General features: G+C 64.8%; 1 protein-coding gene and 1 pseudogene across 3 annotated transcripts; one reads left to right on the top strand and one right to left on the bottom strand.

The window, feature by feature from the left end:
* The first annotated feature begins 4205 nt into the window (after positions 1-4205).
* Positions 4206-11885, top strand: LOC112964948 (annotated as a pseudogene).
* Positions 11886-13298: 1413 nt separating this feature from the next.
* SNCB (synuclein beta) lies at positions 13299-17692 on the bottom strand. 3 transcript variants are annotated; one of them, XM_026063366.1, is made up of 5 exons: positions 17554-17692; positions 15781-15819; positions 15301-15419; positions 14279-14368; positions 13299-14067 (listed from the first exon to the last, which is right to left on the bottom strand). In XM_026063366.1, the coding sequence occupies exons 1-5, from the start codon at positions 17672-17674 to the stop codon at positions 14035-14037; spliced, it is 402 nt and encodes a 133-aa protein (XP_025919151.1). In that variant the 5' UTR covers positions 17675-17692; the 3' UTR covers positions 13299-14034. The 3 variants fall into 3 exon arrangements, with proteins under 3 accessions (XP_025919151.1, XP_025919154.1, XP_025919153.1); XM_026063369.1 differs by lacking the exon at positions 14279-14368 and having other exon boundaries at positions 14035-14067; positions 17554-17674; XM_026063368.1 differs by lacking the exon at positions 15781-15819 and having other exon boundaries at positions 14035-14067; positions 17554-17674.
* Positions 17693-17698: the final 6 nt, after the last annotated feature.

Below are 17698 nucleotides of genomic sequence, written 5' to 3'. Positions count from 1 at the left end.
CACATGGGCACTCTGGCCAGCCCCCATCACTGCCATCCCATCAACCCACCATGAGTCCACCCAACTCAGCCACCCCGTCACCCCACGGAGCCACCGCATTGACACAGTCGGGACCATGTGCGCCCCAGCACAGCCACCAAGCCATCCTTGGGGACGTGCCCCCCCCCCCAGTGCACCCCAGTGCAGTGGGGCACAGGGCCCGCCTGGCGGGCGCCTGGCCGATGGGTGCCACGGCAGCCCCGGGCACTGTCCCCTGGCTGGGGGAGACGAGGAGCGCGCAGCCCGTTTCCGCTCCTACCTTGCGACGGAGACGGCCGCTTTCCGCCTTGCACCCTCCTCCTGGGCATCACCACGGGGCCGCGTGCACGGCCCCGCTCCCGGCTCCCCCAGCCCCTCGGCGGGGGTCTGCACCCCACCGCCTGCCCGGTCCTGGGGAAGGGGACGCCAGCTGCAGGAGGCTAGCGGCCACGGAGGGGAGGAAGGACAGCTCCTTCGCACCCCTTGCGCTCGGGGGAGGACAGGAAAGAGAGAACTTCCCTCCGAAGCTTCCCCGTCTCCCTCCCCGGCAGTGCTGCCTCTGCTCCCGGGCTCAGGCTTTGTCTAACTCCTTCCCACGCTCTCCTGCTCGCGCTGCGGGGGGAAGGCGGCCTGCTCGCCTCGCCTCGCCTCGCCTCGGCTCCGCTCGGCTCCGCTCGCCTCGGCGGCAGCCCCGCGCTCCCCCTGCTCCCGGGGATTTCCCCGGCCGCCCCCCGGCACCTCGCTCCGGGGCCGGGCACCGGGGCCAGCAGGGCTGCACGGCCGCGGGGATGCGCCCTGCCCCGGGGAGCGTGGAGGGACCCGGGCACCGTCCCGCGCGCGGGGCATCTCCGGTGTCCCTGACGCTGTCCCCCGCGGGGCCGGGCGCTGGAGAGCCGCTGCGGCGCCGGCTGGCGGAGGGCAGGGAGCCCTTCCTGGTGCCCCGCCGGCCGCGGGCACGGAGGGGCGCGCGGGGCCCTGCCGTTCCCTCCCTGCCCCCTGTGCTCGTGACTCACGCCTGATTCACCCTCCCCTCGCTGCCGCGCACCATCTTTTATCTGCAAACCGCGGCACGCGAGCGGGGTCCCTCGCCGCGGTGGGGCCTCCCGCCGGCCTCCCGCCCGGGGACGGCTCTCGCCGCCGTGCCGGCGGGGACCGAGCAAGGGACAGCCACAGCCCAGCGCTGGGCACGGCGCAGCAGGGACGGCGGCCTGACTCTTGCAGGCGAAGGCGAGCGGGCCAGCAGCCCCCCCTGCCTCCGGGCACCCAGGGGTGCTGCGGGACCGCTTTGGGGTCCTCCCGCTGCAGCCTCTTCGGGGCTCCCGCTCGCGTTGCCGAATTCGGCTGCAGCTCTGCAGAGCCCCAGGGAGAGGGCTGCTCCCCGGCGAGCCCCGGGCAGGAGCCTGGCGCCACGGGGGCTCACGCTAACCCAAAGACAGATCCCCCGCCCGTGCTCGTGCCAGGCCCTATAGATCTATAGGGCAGCGTGCCGGTGGCGCCAGCACCGGAGCTGATCCAGGCCTGGCACACCTGGTTGCCTGGAAACAGGGGAGGTTGGCGGTGGAAATGCTCCTTCCAGTAAACAGCGAGGCTGGAACAAAACCCCGAATGCTAAAAATAGGGAGGAAGGATATCAAAATAAATAGTGGAGTGACGCCTCCCCGGGACGGAGCGGGGCAGGCCCCTGCCCCATCGCTGGGCCCCCGAGGGCTGCGATGGGCACGGGGCCGCCCCAGCGCCGGCCCGAGCACTGCGGCCGCTGCGGCAGGGCGCATGCACACGCGTGTGCAGGTGTGCCGGGGTGGACACGCATGGACGCGCACTGCTGCAGGGTGGCACGCGCCGCGGTGCCGTGGCCTGGCCGCGGAGTGTGCACGCGTGACCGCTGGCGGTGTGCATGTGCATGGCTGCGTGTTTGCATGTCGGGGGCACACGGCGCCTGCATGCAGCCCCCATCTCCGCCATGCACCAGGGTCCTGCTGCTCCTGAGGACTTGTGGGGAGCAGCGGGCAGAGGTGGGCGCTGGGACGGGCCACCAATGTCCCCTTCCTGCAGACCCCCACCGCAAGGAAACCCCCCAGCCCCTTGACGAGACCCCAGAGCAGCCAGCACCACACTCCGGCTGTCGCGCCGGCAGCCCCTTTTTGCACAGGGTGCAAAACCACCATACTCACAACCCGCCCAGCACCTCCCTGGCACACACGGGGTGCTCGCCCTGGCTGCGGCCACGACCACCCGCTGCCCCCAGCCCTGCTCCGGTCCCCGGGGATGTGGTCCGCACCCTGCGCAGGTGCCAGCCCCAGGATCTCCGCCAGCACCTCCTGGGCCCAGCTGACTCTGCTGTGGGGCTAGGAGTCCGAGCGAGGGAGCAGCACCCGCAGGGCACGGTGCAGGGCACGGTGCGGGGTGCCCAGCCCGGCCTGGCGAGGGGTTCGCCTTGTGCGCGGCCCTGGATGGGGGCAGATCCAGGCTTGGACACCAACCCCCGGGAGGAGCGGGGAGAATCGACACCCCTATCGCCCTGCACATGGTGTTGCAATGGGGTGGGGGCCCCCAGCCCATCTCGCTGGCCCTCGCCTCCGCTCTCAGCCCCGCCGGGAGCTGCTCTTCCGCACAGCGGCCCCGCTCTCCTCTCCCCCTTCGGCACCTTGCATCTGAGCATCTTTCCATCCCCTCCTGGGGCAGCCCCGCTGGCCGAGTGGGGCCCCTTCCCCTCCCGCCAGGCAGCCTTCCTCCGCGGCTGGCTCCCTCCTCCTCCTCCGCTCCCCACCCGGGCACCTCACGGGCTGGCAGGATAACAATAGCGAGGAGGATGAGTAAGATGGTCCCCATCGCCTTGGCAACGCACTCCCGCGCGCGGTGCTGGAGGAGTCAGCCGCCTGAAAAGCGCATTCCCCCTCCCCGGAGGGGGCTGCCGGCGCAGGTAGCGTGGCAGCCCCCTCCCTCCGCGCCGCGTCCCCACCTCCCACACGCGCACGGGCAGAGCCACGTGAACGCGCCCGGCTGCACCCGCACCGGCAGGCACGCAGCACGCCGCCACCGGCGCCGCACACGCATGTGCACGCGTGTGCATGCATGTGCACGCACGCACACGCAGCCCAGCGGYGGCATCCTGCCCCTTGCTGGGGGGGCCGGGGTGCCCACCGCCTCCTGCAGCCCCGCTAACCCGCCTGGATGCAATATAACCTGGATAACCTGGGTGCAAGGGCTCAGCCCTCCGCGGCCACGGGCAGCCCTGCGTGCACGGCCCCCTCCGCGTGGGGGCAAAGCGGTTTGAGCTTTTTGGCTCCCAAAGGCTGCCCCAGGGATGGCTCGCGGATCTGCGGGTGCTGACCCCGGGTCTGGCGCCGAGGGGACAGGGCCCCTCAGGAGGGTTTTCCCAGGAATGCTTTGCCCCGCGGCTCACCAGCGCCCGGCCCCCACAGCAGCCCCGGGGCTGGGAAGCAACGGCAGGGTTTGCAGGGCAGCGCGGCGGGGAGCGCGCGGGGGCCACGGCCGAGGCTGGCCCCACTCCGGCACCCAGCCAAGAAAGGCGAGGGGCTCGCAGCAGCTGCTCCCCGGCCACGCCGCGGTCACGCATGGCTGCCCGCGTGATCTGCAGGAGTGCGCCGCGGGCGCCTGCGGCAGCCAAGCAGAAAAGCCGGGCTCCGGAGTGGATGTGGTGCCAGCAGATGGAAAGCAAAGGTGTAACCTCGAGAACAGAGGAGTCCCCCACGGCTGGGCCCTGAGCGTCCTCGTATCCCAGTGCTACCTCCCGGCCCAGGGCTGCGTGGGGCCCTGCCTGTGCCCCACCAGCCTTGGGGGACACCTTCCCTAGATGCACCCAGCAGCAGGACCTGGGTGCAGCTGGCTACCCTCGGGTGCAGCCTGGCTGCTCCAGCTCCCAGTGGAGACAAGATCAGCGTGGCTAGTGGCCATCCCTACGGGCACCCTAAACACCATGCACTCACTGCGGGTGTAACATACCCCAAACATACCTCAAAGCGGTTACTGTTGTTCTGAGCCTGAGGGGGCTCAGCTCCCCATCTCCTCGCTGCCAGCCAGAGACTTTAACCGTGCCGTGGCTGTGCTGTTCAAAGGCGCTCTCCAAAGCAAAGGCCTGCCCTGTAGGATAGCTGGGTTTTAGGAAATTGTGGTTACCCAGAGGAGCAGGTCTAGCTGAATGATTTTTGATCACCTCTTGCAACTAGATGCTGCTGTTTCAGAAGAATCAAAGCCCTTCCTACATTTCCTCTGTGCCATTTGTGGCAACAAGGCAGGTACTCTTCATTTCGTCTTTCTCTTTTCCCAGGGGTTCATTTCAGCAGCTCAATTGGTGCTGATGAAGTAAAAGCCCTGGCTGCATTAATGACATACAAATGTGCCGTAGTGGGGTAAGTGTGAGAGGAATGTAAAGCGGTCGGCGACTTGGGCTTGGGATGGGGCCGCGGTGCAGTGAGTCAGAGGAGCTTGTTAGGGGCTTTGAAAACCAGAAGCGCTCAGGAAGTGCAGAGCGTTCCTCCGGGCACAGATGTGCGAGGGCCAGGCTCGCGGTGGCTGCAGCGCACACCGCTGGGAGCCCGGGCGGTTCGTGCTAATCAGGGAGCATCGAGCATCATGCTTCTTAAATAATCTCTGTTCCTGGGTTGTCATGGATTCGGCTCTGGCTGGTGGCATTTGCAACAGGCTCAGGGGCTGTATCCTGTCCTGGCTTAGGCGCTGCTCTTCGCAGGCCACTTCTCATGTGGAGGGAGCCATGTGCGGCTGGGCAGCCCGTGCCAGGGTCCTGGCTGCCAGCCCCTTGCCTTCCCAGGGCATCCGCTGCCCCTTTGCCTGGAATTGCCAGCAGATTCATGGCTGAGGTGGCCACTTTCTCACCCTAGGGAGTGGGTGAGCTGGCGGAGGACGTCTGTCTGGGCTGCGAGGTCTCTTTCAGATGTTCCTTTTGGTGGTGCCATGGAGGGTGGGAAGACCGATCTGAGGAAATGCGCGGTGAGCTCCTTCATCTCCCTCCCCGCTGCAGGCCTGCAGCTCACGCTCCATTTGCACAGCCCTTCCCCTCTGCGTGTGTCACGGTGATGCGCTCCGACAAGCAGGGAGAAGACGTTTGTAATGAGTAACACTCGCCCAGCGCCTGTGAAAAGCAGCTCCGGGGGGAGAGAGGGGTGGTGAGCTCTGATTTACGGTTCAGTGCACCCAGCCAGACGCACGCTGAACGCGTCTGGCGGGGGGACACTCCTGCCACCGCCGGCCGTGCTGGCGCAGGGGTCGGGAGGGGGTGAGCAAAGGGACCGAGCGCTCACGTGGCTGCCTTTGCAATGCAGCAAGGGTGCTCAGCTGCTGGGATTAACGCCCGGGGTGCATCGGGCCAGATTACAGCCTCGGAGACGCCAGGGTGGGCTGTGTCTGCAGAAGGGCAGGCAGCTGCCAGAGGCCTTACCTTGGCTCTGGGTTTTTTCTTGGGGGCTTGCAATAACAACTGCATTTTGATGTTCTTGCACAGGCACATGAGCTGGAGAAAATAATAAGGCATTTTACCGTAGAGATGGCCAAGAAGGGATTTTTAGGTGAGAGCGGTTTCACCCCTGTTCTCTAAGAGGTGGGTGGTTTGCAGGCAGGGGAGCGGGGAGCGGCTGCGTGCCTGCGCAGGGCGCGGGGCTGCCTCTCGCGCTGCCTGTCAGCACGGGTCACTGCCCTGCTGCACCGCTGCCGGCTCACTGCTCTTCTGTCTCGTGGTAGGGCTGGAAATGGGAGCGGGGAAAGCCTCCTCTGGGCTTGGGCAGCACCAAGCGCAGTGGGGCTGGCTTGGAAGGGGTCGTGGGTGCTGCCGATCATGAGCGACAGGCTCTGACCTGGGCATTGCCCCCGGATTCCCACTGGCTGGCACAGGCACGAGGAGGAGTGGAGCTTCCTCCTGCCTCAGCATGTGGCAGAGAGCTCAGAGGATGCTAGTCGTAGGGCAAGGGCTTCTACACTCTTTGCTGGCTTGAAAGGGTTGGGAAGGGACATCGCAAAGACCCTGCAAGAGCCAAAGGTGTTAATGCCTGAGGGAAGCTGGGGAGGCCCTGGTTTATGATCAGCACCATGCTTCAGACAGGAGACTTGTTGGTGTGTCCTAGAACAAGACCAGCCTGCGGAAATCACCCGGCCTGATGTGTCCCCTTGGTTTGAGCAAAACGATTGAATTGCAAAGACAGGTTCTAGCGGATTTTCCCCCTCCACAAGGCGTGGGATCGATGGGCTGGCCCTGGATGTCAGTACTGGGGAGCAGGCGATGTGCTGGATAGCTGACACCTCCACCCACACACTGGGGTACTGGGTAAGCTCAGACACCTTGCACCAGGTGAGACTTTAACTTTCGTTCTTTCCTGCCTGGTCCTGCAGGGCCTGCGTGACTGGAAAGCCCATTAGCCTGGGGGGGATCCATGGGTTCCCCCACCACCGGGAATGGGGTCCTGCATGGCACTGAGACCTACATCACCAGCACGCACTGCATGGACGCATTGGCCTGAGCCCGGGTTCCCCGGCAAGACCTTTGTGCTGCAGGCAGGTGCCCACCCGGCTGTAGCTCTGGGACTGATGCTTCCTTGGGATCTTTCTGCCCCTGCTTTCCAGGGGAGCTTTCACAGTCAGCCCATCCCCAGGTAACATCCTGTGTTTGTACAGATATGGCCTCTGTGGGGTTTGGTGCAGAGGGATGCGCCGTGGCAGCTAGCACTCCTTAGGACAGTTTTTCAGACCTGCTGCATGCGGAGGTTGGGCTGCAGGGTTGCTCACATTGCACAGACATTTCCAAGGTTTCTCTCTAGCCATCAAGTCTAAAACTGCTTGTAACAGAAGTTGCTGCTGGCCCTTGTCTGCAGTAGAGCGGAGTGGAGAGGCGGCAGGATGCGGGGAGGTCTGCCAGGCTGGGTGGAATGAGCTCACACCAGTGACAACTTCGTATCTCTATCACCTCCCAAATCAGCCGCAGGCGAGCTCTGACGCTACCCACCACGAAGGTCCTGCCTGAGAGCGCAGCCCCTGTCTCCTCTGGGTGCCCTGTGGGCCCTGCCTTGCTCTGGTTGCTGCCTGCCTGACCCGGAGGGCTGGGAGCTCTGGGAGACACCCAGGGTGCCGGCGCTGCCTTTCCCCTCTGCCCCCGGGCAGGGCTTTTCTTCCTGCAGCCTGGGGCCTGCTCCCATCCGCGGTGAAGTGCTTCCCCCTGCTGTATCTCCAGGAGCTCCCGCTCTCTGCCCTGATAACTGCTGAGCCACCGTGGGTATCACTGCAACTGGCCGGCGGCATTGCCTGCATTTCCCTCTCTTTGGAGGGAGAAATAAGCCGGGCGCTGGGTGGCTGACGTCTGCTCCTGGCACTCTGCAGCTGGGCTGCCTGGCAGTGCGATGCCTTCCTCTGACGGCTCACTCCCCAGCACAGCTCTCTGTGACGGGGAAGCAGGCTTCGCACTGAGCTTGCACTCAGAGCTGGTGCCCACAGGAATCGCCCTGCTTTTGCTCGTCTTTTTCCTTTCCTGAGGTCCCTCTGCTCTGCTGATATTGCAGAGAACGAGAAGGATGAAGTCCTTGGCTACTTATGTTTATAATTTTGCTTTTTTGGGAGATATTTTTACAGTCTCAGGAACCATCTTTGCTTTTAGGAGCTGTAGCAAGCCAGCAAACACTTTGGGGCATACTGCAAAACAGCTGTTCCTATGAGAAGAGCCAAGCTACCAGCATAGCCCTTCCCTCTGCTGGTACCTCTGCAGCCAATTGCACCCACGTGAGGTGCAGGAGGGCTGCCCTGGTTGTACCTGGATGCTGCGTGATGTCCACCAAGGGACTATGTTTCTCACTGGGCCTGTTTGCTAAGTGAGAGCAGCTCTTAGACCCTGAACAACGTGCGGTACTTGGGACATCATGTCCAGGTACTCTGGAGGTGGTAGAGAAGGGCAGAGCCGGGAGCCCTTGTCCCACAGGGCCTGCCTTTCACAACGCTGGAACTGGCTAAGAAGGTCTCAGTCCTGCCAGGTCCCAGCCTCCATCCAGCCAAAGCATTCTCCAGGGACTAGAGCGGGGGTTCCTGCTTCTGCTTCTCAGCTCAGGCTCCTGGATCGGGGCCTGTTATCAGAGCAGTGGGCAGTTTACAGTGTTTGTCCCCATGACCTCCCTCTCCCTCTTGGAGGGAGCCCTGTGCTCTGCATTGCTGTAGGGCATTGGTGCAGCGGGGCAATACAGCCTGGGGCACCCGTACCAGCCCCGAGCCTGCTGCCTCTGTGCTGGGGGGACCAACGGCGCTATTTGCAGTCTCAGCAGGACTGACCCCCAGGAGCTGGAAGACCATGAGCAGGGGAGCTGAGACCAGCCCATGTGCCTGGTGGGTGAGGGTGGCTGCCTGTCTCCAAAACATCCTTGAAGGGGGGCTGCCCCCCATCTCCTGCAGAGCCCAGCTCTGAGGGCAGTGCTGAATGCTGCCAGGTCGGCCCAGCACATGGCTGTCCTCACTCCAGGCCCATGGCACAAGAGTTGGCTTCCCAAAAGCAGAGTCCTGTGATGGCACCATCCTGGAGATACCCTGTGATGTGCTCATCCCTGCTGCTATTGAGAAACAGCTCATGAGGGATAACACACGCCAGGTGCAAGTGAAGGTACAGACCACCTGACTCCACGCTCGCCCTGCAGGCCCTGCCACACACGAGGACCTGCACTGAAGAGTGCAGGAGACAGAAACCCAGCCTTAGCTTGCTTTAGGTGCTTGCACCCCTGGGAGGCGTGACATCACCACACTAACATCACGCCTCTGTGCCAGAGCGATGGCGCACGAGGGAAAGGTGGTCGGTCACATAATTCTGGAGGTGGGGGGGAGCATAAAAACTAACGCAGAATCTAAATAGCTTTCCTCTCTCTCCTAATCCAGACACAAACCCTAACCCTAAGGCTAAGCCTAACTTTAACCCTGAATCTAGCCGCAGGCTGGGCCTGAGCCTGAGGCCAAGAGCCTTTATCCTGGCCCTGACAAGAAAGTTGCCCTAGGTTCAGTCTTGGTGCAGCCCCACATTTCCTTTGGCATGCCCTTTGCAGCCCCACTCCACATGCAGCTCTACCCTTTCTCTCTCACCGAACCCTAACCCTAACCCTAACCCTAAGTCTAGATGGGGCCTGAGCCTGTCACACCAGCCTCTCTGCTGGCCCTGACGAGAAAGTTGCCCTAGGTTCAGTCTTGGTGCAGCCCCACATTTCCTTTGGCATGCCCTTTGCAGCCCCACTCCACGTGCGCCTCTACCCTTTCTCTCTCTCCTAACCCTAACCCTCACCCTAACCCTAAACCTAGAAGGGGACCCAGCAGCCACTTCCTGGCCCTGATGAGAAAGTTGCCCTAGGTTCAATCTTGGTGCAGCCCCACATTTCCTTTGGGACTGAAGGGACAGCACATGCTGGCACCTGGTACTCTTTCACTGTCAAGGTTTTTTGCCTCATGAACTTTTTGCCATCCTGTGGAGAAAAGGTGCTCTGAGTGTTTGCTGATCATGAACTTGAACAGCTCCGGTGGGGAGACAAGGGCTCAGGCCCCTGCCACTAGAAATGGCCTGGAGTGGGGGATCCCCACAGCAGGGACAGCTGCTTGGCACTAGCTTGTTCTTTCATTTCTTCTGCTCCATGTCGCCTCTGCTCTGCTTGTGTTCTCAGATCACTGCAGAAGCTGGCAATGGCCCCACTACACCAGCAGCACATGAGATATTCCTGCAAAGAAACATCCTCATCATCCCAGTACATTCATCCCCAAACACAAAGGGAGATGGCAGGTTCACAGGCCATTAGGGCCAAATGCTGTTCTTAGCTGCACTGATGAAGATCTAGCCTAGCTTCTCCAGGCTCTGGGATCTGCAGTGTCAATGCTGCTGTCTCGGCTGGCCTGTTTTCCTGCCTTGTCCCCAGGCCCTGAGCGCATCTCAGAAGTCCGGCTTGCTGTTCTTCCTCCTGTACCTGCCTCCCTCAGGGCTGGTCTGGCTGCAGCAGTGGTAGATCATGGGGCTCCCAGCCAGCACCGGGATGTCGTGTGGATGCTGGTGGACCAACAGTAAACAGTGCCGCCTTGCATGGACTGTCAGAGCAGCTGGCATCTCTGCTCAGAGGCAGTAGAGACCCACCATGGTGTTAGGATTCGGCCTTCCCAGGACCCTTAGGACTGTGCCTGAGAGCAGAGCCACAGGGTATGGGGAGGGAGGCAAGGCAGATGGGGAGAGATCCTCACATCAGTTGTGGGGCTTGGATTGCCCTAAGCAGCACATCTGGAGCATGCACTTGGCCTTGGCAGGACTTGTATGTGAACACAGGTGGCGTGACTGTATCCTTCTTCAAGGGGCTGAAGAGCTTGAGCCACATTAGCTATAGCTGCCTCAGCTTCAGGCGTGAGCGGGAGTCCAGCTGCCACCTCCTGCTCCACCTGAGCAGTGTTTGGGCAAGGCCGGGGGGAGATCTCCATCGTCCCGACCCCGAGCTCCAGGCCCACATCGTGTAAGTGCCTACTGCCACCGAGGGCTGTCCTGGCTCACTTGTTTCACGTTCCCAGATGCTCCCCTCTGCTGCCCCGATGCTGAGGGCTGAGCTGGCGGCACATGTGAAGCCCCCCACGCTGTCATTGCCCTGGGGCAGGGACAGAGGGATGGCAGGGAGATGCCCGGTGAGGTGGCGCAGCCCCACCGTCCCAGCGGGCTGCTCTCTGTGGGGCACTGGGCACTGCGGGAAGTCCCCGGGGAGGCACGCGAAGGGCTCGGGCCAGCTGCGGAGGTGCCCGGAGGTGGCAGACCAGGCTCTGTGCTCGTGCGAACCCTGAGAGCCCCAGGGATGTGACAGATGGGGTCTGGCAGGTGGAGATGCTCAGCCGTGCAGGCAGGGCAGGAGCCCCTGCGCTGTGCGTGCTGCTGCCCTAGTCCCAGCAAGGGGCAGCAGGTTTGGGAGCAGGTTGTGGAGGGGCTGGGGTATTCGCAGTGCCAGTCTGCTGCGGTGAGCTGCGTGCCTGCCCCTCGGTGCAGAGCCAGGCCAGTGCCGGCTGTGGGTGGAAATGTGGGAGCGGAGGTCCTCAGAGAGGGTCATCGTGTGTTCGGGATTGGTCTACACCATGGAGCACTGGACCAAGGGGCCTCCCAGGGCTCCCTGCCTCACCCCATCCCTGCTGCGGGGCCCCTTACCGCACTGCAGCGGCTCTGTGCTGTGTTTGAGGGGTGCCCACCCCATCGTCACTCCCTGCGGGTGAGCCCAAGGCCTGGATTCATGTCCCCCATGGTGGCAGTGTCTGCCCTTGGATTAAAGCCTCTTGCTCAGCCAGTGTCCCTTGTTGGTCCCGGCAAGGAGGGAACACGTGAGTCCTTGTTGCTCCATCTCCCTGAATGCGCACGTCCCGTTGCCAGGGTTGCTCAGCCAAGCCCAGCTGCGTCGGGTGGTGCTGGCACAGTCGGCGTGGAGGGTCTGTGCCACCCCAGGGGAGGCGGCTCTGTGGCACGCTCAGCAGTGTGCGTGGTGTGCGTGGGGCCTGGCCATGGGGGCAGGCCAGGTCCSCAGCAGAGCAGTGTGGGGTAGCAGCAGGACAACACATCCAGACCCGCTCGTACACAGCTCCAGGTCTTCCCAAACAGCCCCCTTGGTCATTTATAGCAAAGGTGGCCTTCTCCCCTGTGGGTGCTCAGAGGCCTGGCATGGTGCCTGTGTGCGTGGCAAGGTGTGCACCCTCCTCGCTGGTTCCTGTGATCCCCCCTCCTTCCCACACATGCCGACTTCACAGCTCCTCTCTTTCTCTAGCAAATCATGGACATGGCTGCAAAGCACAGCCTGGGCCTGGACCAGAGACCCGCTGCCTGGCCATGCGCTCTGGAGATGGTGTTCACCGTGTAGGATGAGGCCAGCCTCCCCTGCTGAGTGAGCATCCTTCAGGGCTCCTGTCCCAGGCATCGCTGCCAGCTGCATGGGGAGGGTCACCGTCCTGCTGCGCAGAGCCAGGTGGCTCAGGGTGCCGAGGACACCGCATGCTGCACAGAGGGGACACGCTGGTCTCTATAAATGGTTTATCTGAGCATGTCCTCTCCCTGGCCCCCGGCTCTCAGCTGCCCGGGGCAGCGGGCTGTTTTCCTCCGCACCCCCTCTGCCCCAGCCCCATCGCAGCCTCCTGGGCTCTGGAGGAAGCTGTGCTGATGGTGGTGTGGGTCTGCTTGTGAACCTCCTTCGTGGCTGGGGGCATCCGCATGGCACAGTTGGACGAGGGGATAAAAAAGCACAGCTGGCTCTCAGATAGGGGCCAGCCCATGCACGCTGCAAGGGCCGTAGGAGGCTGTTCCTGGAGAACTGCAGCGGGGGTGTCCCAGCCTGACTCTGGGGACACGGCACAGCAGGGTCAGGGGACGGCAGCCCGACTCCCTGTACCAACTTGCAGAGTCCATCATGCTATCAACCACTGCCCATGTCCTTCATGCAGGTTCCCAAAGGATTTGCTGTCCCTAGTCCTGCTCCTTCCTAACCTGCTACCTTTTGGAGGAGCCCAGCTTGGCCCGTTTAACACAGGGCCCAGGACGCGTGGTGGGCACTGCTGCGACCGACACCGACATAGGCAGCAGAGCCACGGCCAGGATTTGCAGGTGTCAGCAAGCCCGTTGTGCGCCCATGCTGACTGCTGCAGCTTCGCTCTTTGCCGACAAGGCGGGCGAGCCGGCACGGGTGGGGGATTTAATCTGACATGCATGGGGGTAGGCTCAGCCCCGTCCCTCATCCCTGCCTGTGCCGCGGCCGTGGGCTGGAGGCTGGCCGGGGACCCAGGCTGGGCTGGTGGCCCAGTTCTCTGGGCACTGGAAGGATCACACTTTGGGCTGGATGCAGGGCCCTTGCAGTGGTGGGCAGGTGGGGGGTGAACCCCATTTGCTAGCACAGCCTGTAACGCCAGGGACCAGGGCAGGGAGGGAACCAGTGCCGGGGTCCCGGACCACGTCCAGCCTCCTCCAGGCTCAGGGTCCTGAGCCCCAAAGGGTGCCTCTGCCTTCGCCGGGAGATGCAAAGCACTGCAGCCCACAGAGCAGGCAGGTAGCATGGGGACACTGCCTGCACCCTGGGCCTCAGCCAGTGCCTGCCACCCGCAACCAGGCCCTGGAGCACCACGCGGCTCCCAGGAGGGAGCCAGGGGCATCCAGGAGGACGTTTTGTCTCCACGAGGACCAGTCCTGCCCAGGCCCCCATTTGCCTGAGGGGGGGTGGTTCTTCTGCCCAGCCCGTTTCCTCTCCCCCAAATGCACCAGGGCACAGCTCCCCCTGCCCCCAGGGACCCCACAACCAGGACCAGGGGGCTACAGACAAGAGTTGGCTTTATTCACGGACCGGGGGCAGCCGTGTCACTGGCGGCTGCGCTCCTATTGCACATCGAGCGACGGGGTGGGGGATATCCATGCCACGTCACAACACAGCATCGGCACTACGGGACCGGGAGAGGGGGTCGCAGGCACCGCCACCACCCAGCAGGCTGGGGGAGCGGGCCCAGGCGCCAAGGGCTCACAAAGGCAGAAGACCCGTCCACCCATAGGTAGATAGATATATAAAAAAAAAGAAAAGAAAAAAAAAGTTGTTCCACGGTTACTGGAGCAGAACCACAGGGACATGCGTGCAAGCAAAATGTACAGCAGCCCGCGAGCGGGTGAACATGCTTTGTACAGACACAGACACACCAGGACACAGCCGGGGCTTATGGCGCTGGGAGGGACACAGGGCGATAAACCCAGGCTTCGCAGACACACGCACCCACGCACGCACGCACGCCCACCAGCCCCTGCGGGCAGCACCCACGGCTCGGGCACGCACCGGGGCTCCGGGGCTGGGACACAACGGGTCTCTCACAGCTAGACACAACACAGAGACACGGACACGGTCCCTTGGAACGGAACTGGAGGAAGAACTCGTGAGCGAACGGGGCAGGGGCACCGCTGACCCTCCCTGGCACACGGGCACCAGCCGGGGCCGGCTGGGGAGGAGCAGGGGGCCACCGGCGGTTCGTTGTGCTGCTGGTGGAAGAGGCGAGGATGGGGGTCCCTTATGCCTCTGGCTCGTATTCCTGGTATTCCTCCTGCGGGCACGGAAAGAAAGAGCTTGCAAGAGAGCCCAGGAGGCAGGGCACGGGGAGCCGAGCCGGGCTGGGCACTGCCAGCCCCACGGCAGCCTGCCCCGCGGCCCCACCGCCTCAGGGCTGCGGGCGCCCAGGCGGGCTCCCGGCTTCGCTCTGGATGACGGCGCAGAGCGTGCCCCCCGCCGTGCCCCGTGCCAGCCCCTTCCCTCACCTGCGGCGGCTCCTCGTAGTTCTCCCCCTCCGGCTCCAGCAACGGCTCAACCAGCGGCTCCTCAACAGCCTCCTGGGCCACCTCCTCCGGCTGTGGGTGAACCAGGCGGTCAGTGCCACGTACGCAGCCCCCCACACGTCACCCCCGTGTCGCTCACCCGCCCTGCCCCTGCCAGACCCGGGGGACCGGGCAGAGACCGGCAACGCTGCGAGGTGTGCACGGAGGGCACCAGTGGGGCGGCGCTGGGGGGACGCAGCGGTGGGGAGCCGGTAGGACACCAAGGGGCACCTAGCTGGAGGGTGACAGGCACCCGGGGGAGCCAAGCCCGGGCATGTGCATCCTTGCGCTGCTCCCAGCCTCGGCCCCAGGCCACAGACACGTGCTGGCCCCACGTGGGCCACCCCGCAGGCTCCAGGGGCTGGCAGACCACGGGAGCCCCCCGCATCCCCGGCGGGCTGTGGGGAGCCCTCTGCACCCCAGCAGGGGAGGGTGGTGCCAGGTAACCCCTCCCCAGGGCTGGCAGAGAGGCTGGCAGGAGGGAAGGGGGGCTGCTGATCCCCCCCCTGCACCGCCACACAGTGGCAGCGGCTGCTGTGGCCTCATTTCTTCAGTTGTTGCTATTTTGGGCTAAGCTGGAAGCGGCCGGCTCATCGGGGTGGCGAGATGCAAACCCGCCGCCCCTCCCCGCTCCTCCGCTCCCGCAGCTGTCAGGTCACCTCGCAGCCCGCTGGAACGCCGCGCCGCCGCGGGCCCCCGCGCTGCCGGCCGCCATGCGTGAGCGCACGCACACACACGTCTGCGGCGGCCGTGCACGCGCCCTGCACTGCTCAGGGCAGCGACGCTCCAGCCCCAGGCGCAGGCAGGGGACCGGCAGGGGCAAGGCGGTGGGCGCACGCTGCCAGCCCCCTGCCACCGGGCTGGGAGCAGCGGGAGGGATCCCCGCCAAGCCTGGGGAGGTGCCAGCCTCCCCGCGGGTGCAGCAAAGCCCCCGGGGCTGCCCTGGTCCCTGCGGGGTGGCTCACCTTCAGGTCCGCAGGGAACTCCTCCTTCTTGACCAGCCCCGTGGCAGCCGCGATGTTGCCAGCGCCGGAGAAAGCCGCTTCGCCCAGCTGGGACGCCTGCTCCTTCGCCTTCTCAGCCACTGCAAGAGCCGGGGACAAGCGTCAGCGTCCCGCACCAGGGAGGGCGAGGGGCTCCCCGCCACTGCGTCATAGCACGGGGGGCCCTGGGGCCTGCTGGGGAGCAGCGGGGCAGGATGAGGCCGTTCCCTCCTCCTCCTCCTCCTCCGCAGGCCCGGCGCCGGGAGGGGGGCTGGGATGCGGCTCTGCAGCTGGGCACGGAGTGTGAGCAGCAGCCACAAATCCTTTGTTGCGGGCCCGGTTATGTAAGAGGCTTTAGCCGGGTGACATCACGGCCCCTCAATTAGCCTCTGATCTCGTTAGCGCAGCTGTCCACCCGGGGCGGGGGGGGTGCCGCCTCGGGGAGCCGGAGGGCAGCAGTACCTGAGGTGACGCCTTGCACCACGCCTTGGGTTTTGCTCCCTAGGGGTAGAAAGAGAGAAAGAGGGGTTAGAGGGGCCGGGGCTGGAGCAATGCCCCGCGCCATGCCCTGCACCAGGGGCAGCATCCTGCCTACCCCTGCACAGGGCATCAGCCCCTGCGCTGTGCTGGGGCAGCCGGGGGTGCTGAGCACCCACCTGGCTCCATGCAAGGCTCATCCGGATGCTGCTGGTCAGCTGCCCAGGCCCCACAGACCCGGGCTGGGGCAGCATGGCCCCCGGCAAGCAGGTTAGAGGGGCTCGGGGTGGCTGCTGCAGCAAGCCAGGGCACAGGGCTGCTGTGCTGTGGCCTCAGGGTCATGGGAAACCCCGCTGGCACAGTACGGCTCAGAGCCGGGGGCTGTGGGGAAGAACACGCTCTGGGGCAGGGAACCAGCCCTGCAAGCCCTGGAGCCATGCCGCGTGGCAGCCCGTGGCACAACCACGTGCCAAGGCAGGGCAGAGGCCCCGGGGGCCTGGTTTCACACCGGAGCACAGATGGGCAGAGCACGCGCTGGCTGTGTCGTTGAGCAAGGTCTCCTCTGCAAGCCGGGATCAATACCCCAAATCAATGCCAGCGCAGCGCGGGCAGCGCTGCAGTCAGAGCAGCCCAGGGACCAGGTCCTGCCACTGCCTGCGCCAGCCTGGCCAGGCTCCTTTCCGGCAGGGAGACGCTGCCTGCACAATTCAGGATGCCTGGCGGGATGGGAGCAGGGCAAGGCAGGGGCAGCAGTGGAAGGGGCAGCTCCTGCAGGACAGGGGTCTTGGGGTGCTCCTTGAGCTGCTGGATCCGTGTCCGGGGCACAACCCCCTGGGCAGGACGAGCCCTGCCCCCAGCCAGCTCCCCGGGCACAGCTCCTGCACCCAGCCCTGCGGGGCTGCCAGGCTGGGCCCCAGGGCTCGCAGAGTGCAGCGACACGGGAACGGCTCCGGGGCCCGAGCCCTCTGGCAGAGGCCGCGCACCCTCCAGCCAGGCAGGGCACGGTGGGATGGAGCCGGCCTGGAGCAGCCGGCCCTCCTGCTCCCTCCCTTTGGCTGCAAGCCATGGACACTCACCGGTGCTTTCCCCAGCCAGCCCGAAGCCACGGCTGGGCCCGCACAGCCCTCTGGGGAGCCAGCTCTTCCCTCCCAAGGATGCCTTCTAGGAAACGGCCGTGAGTGGCAGAGCCAGGCCATGCCTGTGGTCCCCAGCCCAGCTGGGCAGTGTGGAGGGAGCACCCCCAGCTGCCTGTCCCAGTGCAGGGGAGAGGCTTGCAGAGCTTTGGGTGTCTGGGCAGGGTGCATGGCACATGCGGTCCAGGGCCTGGCCTCTCCGAGGGGGCTGGCACAAACACGCCCCCAGCCCCTTCAAGACAGATATATCCCAGCACGGTGGTCACTGAACTGTGGGAAAACCGCTGAAAGCAGGGCCTGGCCTCCAGTCCCTCTGCGCTCATGTCCCCAGAGCATCCTCAGCAAGGAGCTGCGGGGCTCACCAGGTCAGATCCCTGGGAGCTGGGGGGGTCCCATCCGGGGGGATCCCAGCCCTGCGACAAGCCCCAAACCCTGCCCTGCCCGCGGGTCCCCATCCTCCTCCATGCACAGGGGGCAAGGGCAGGGGGCAGGGGCTGGGCAGGGAGCAAGCAGGGGAACGCAGGGGGGCCAGACCAGCGGGGGCAGCAGGGGACGGGCAGAGGCAGGGACAGGCAAGGGCAGAGGCAGGGACAAGCAAGGGCAGGCGGGGGGGACAGGCCCTTACCGACATAGAGGACCCCCTCCTTGGTCTTCTCGGCCGCCTCGGCCACCCCCTGCTTGGTCTTCTCGGCGGCGGCGACCACCCCCTCCTTGGCCTTGGACAAGCCCTTCATGAACACCTCCATGGCGGCTCTGCGGGGACAGGCCGC

Source organism: Apteryx rowi, unplaced genomic scaffold, assembly GCF_003343035.1.
Source record: "Apteryx rowi isolate R43461 unplaced genomic scaffold, aptRow1 scaffold_2, whole genome shotgun sequence".
NCBI classification, from domain to species: Eukaryota; Metazoa; Chordata; class Aves; order Apterygiformes; family Apterygidae; genus Apteryx; species Apteryx rowi.
Note: the sequence above shows the minus strand (reverse complement) of the source record. Positions and strands in the feature narration are given on the sequence as shown.

Bases quoted from the DNA above. Each gene is read 5' to 3' on its own strand.
- SNCB (XM_026063366.1), bottom strand. From the start codon at position 17,674: ATGGAGGTGTTCATGAAGGGCTTGTCCAAGGCCAAGGAGGGGGTGGTC. The intron at 15,820-17,553 runs GTAAGGGCCTGT...TTCTACCCCTAG, and splicing joins GGAGGGGGTCCTCTATGTCG to GGAGCAAAACCCAAGGCGTG. The intron at 15,420-15,780 runs GTACTGCTGCCC...CGGCTCTTGCAG, and splicing joins GGTGCAAGGCGTCACCTCAG to TGGCTGAGAAGGCGAAGGAG.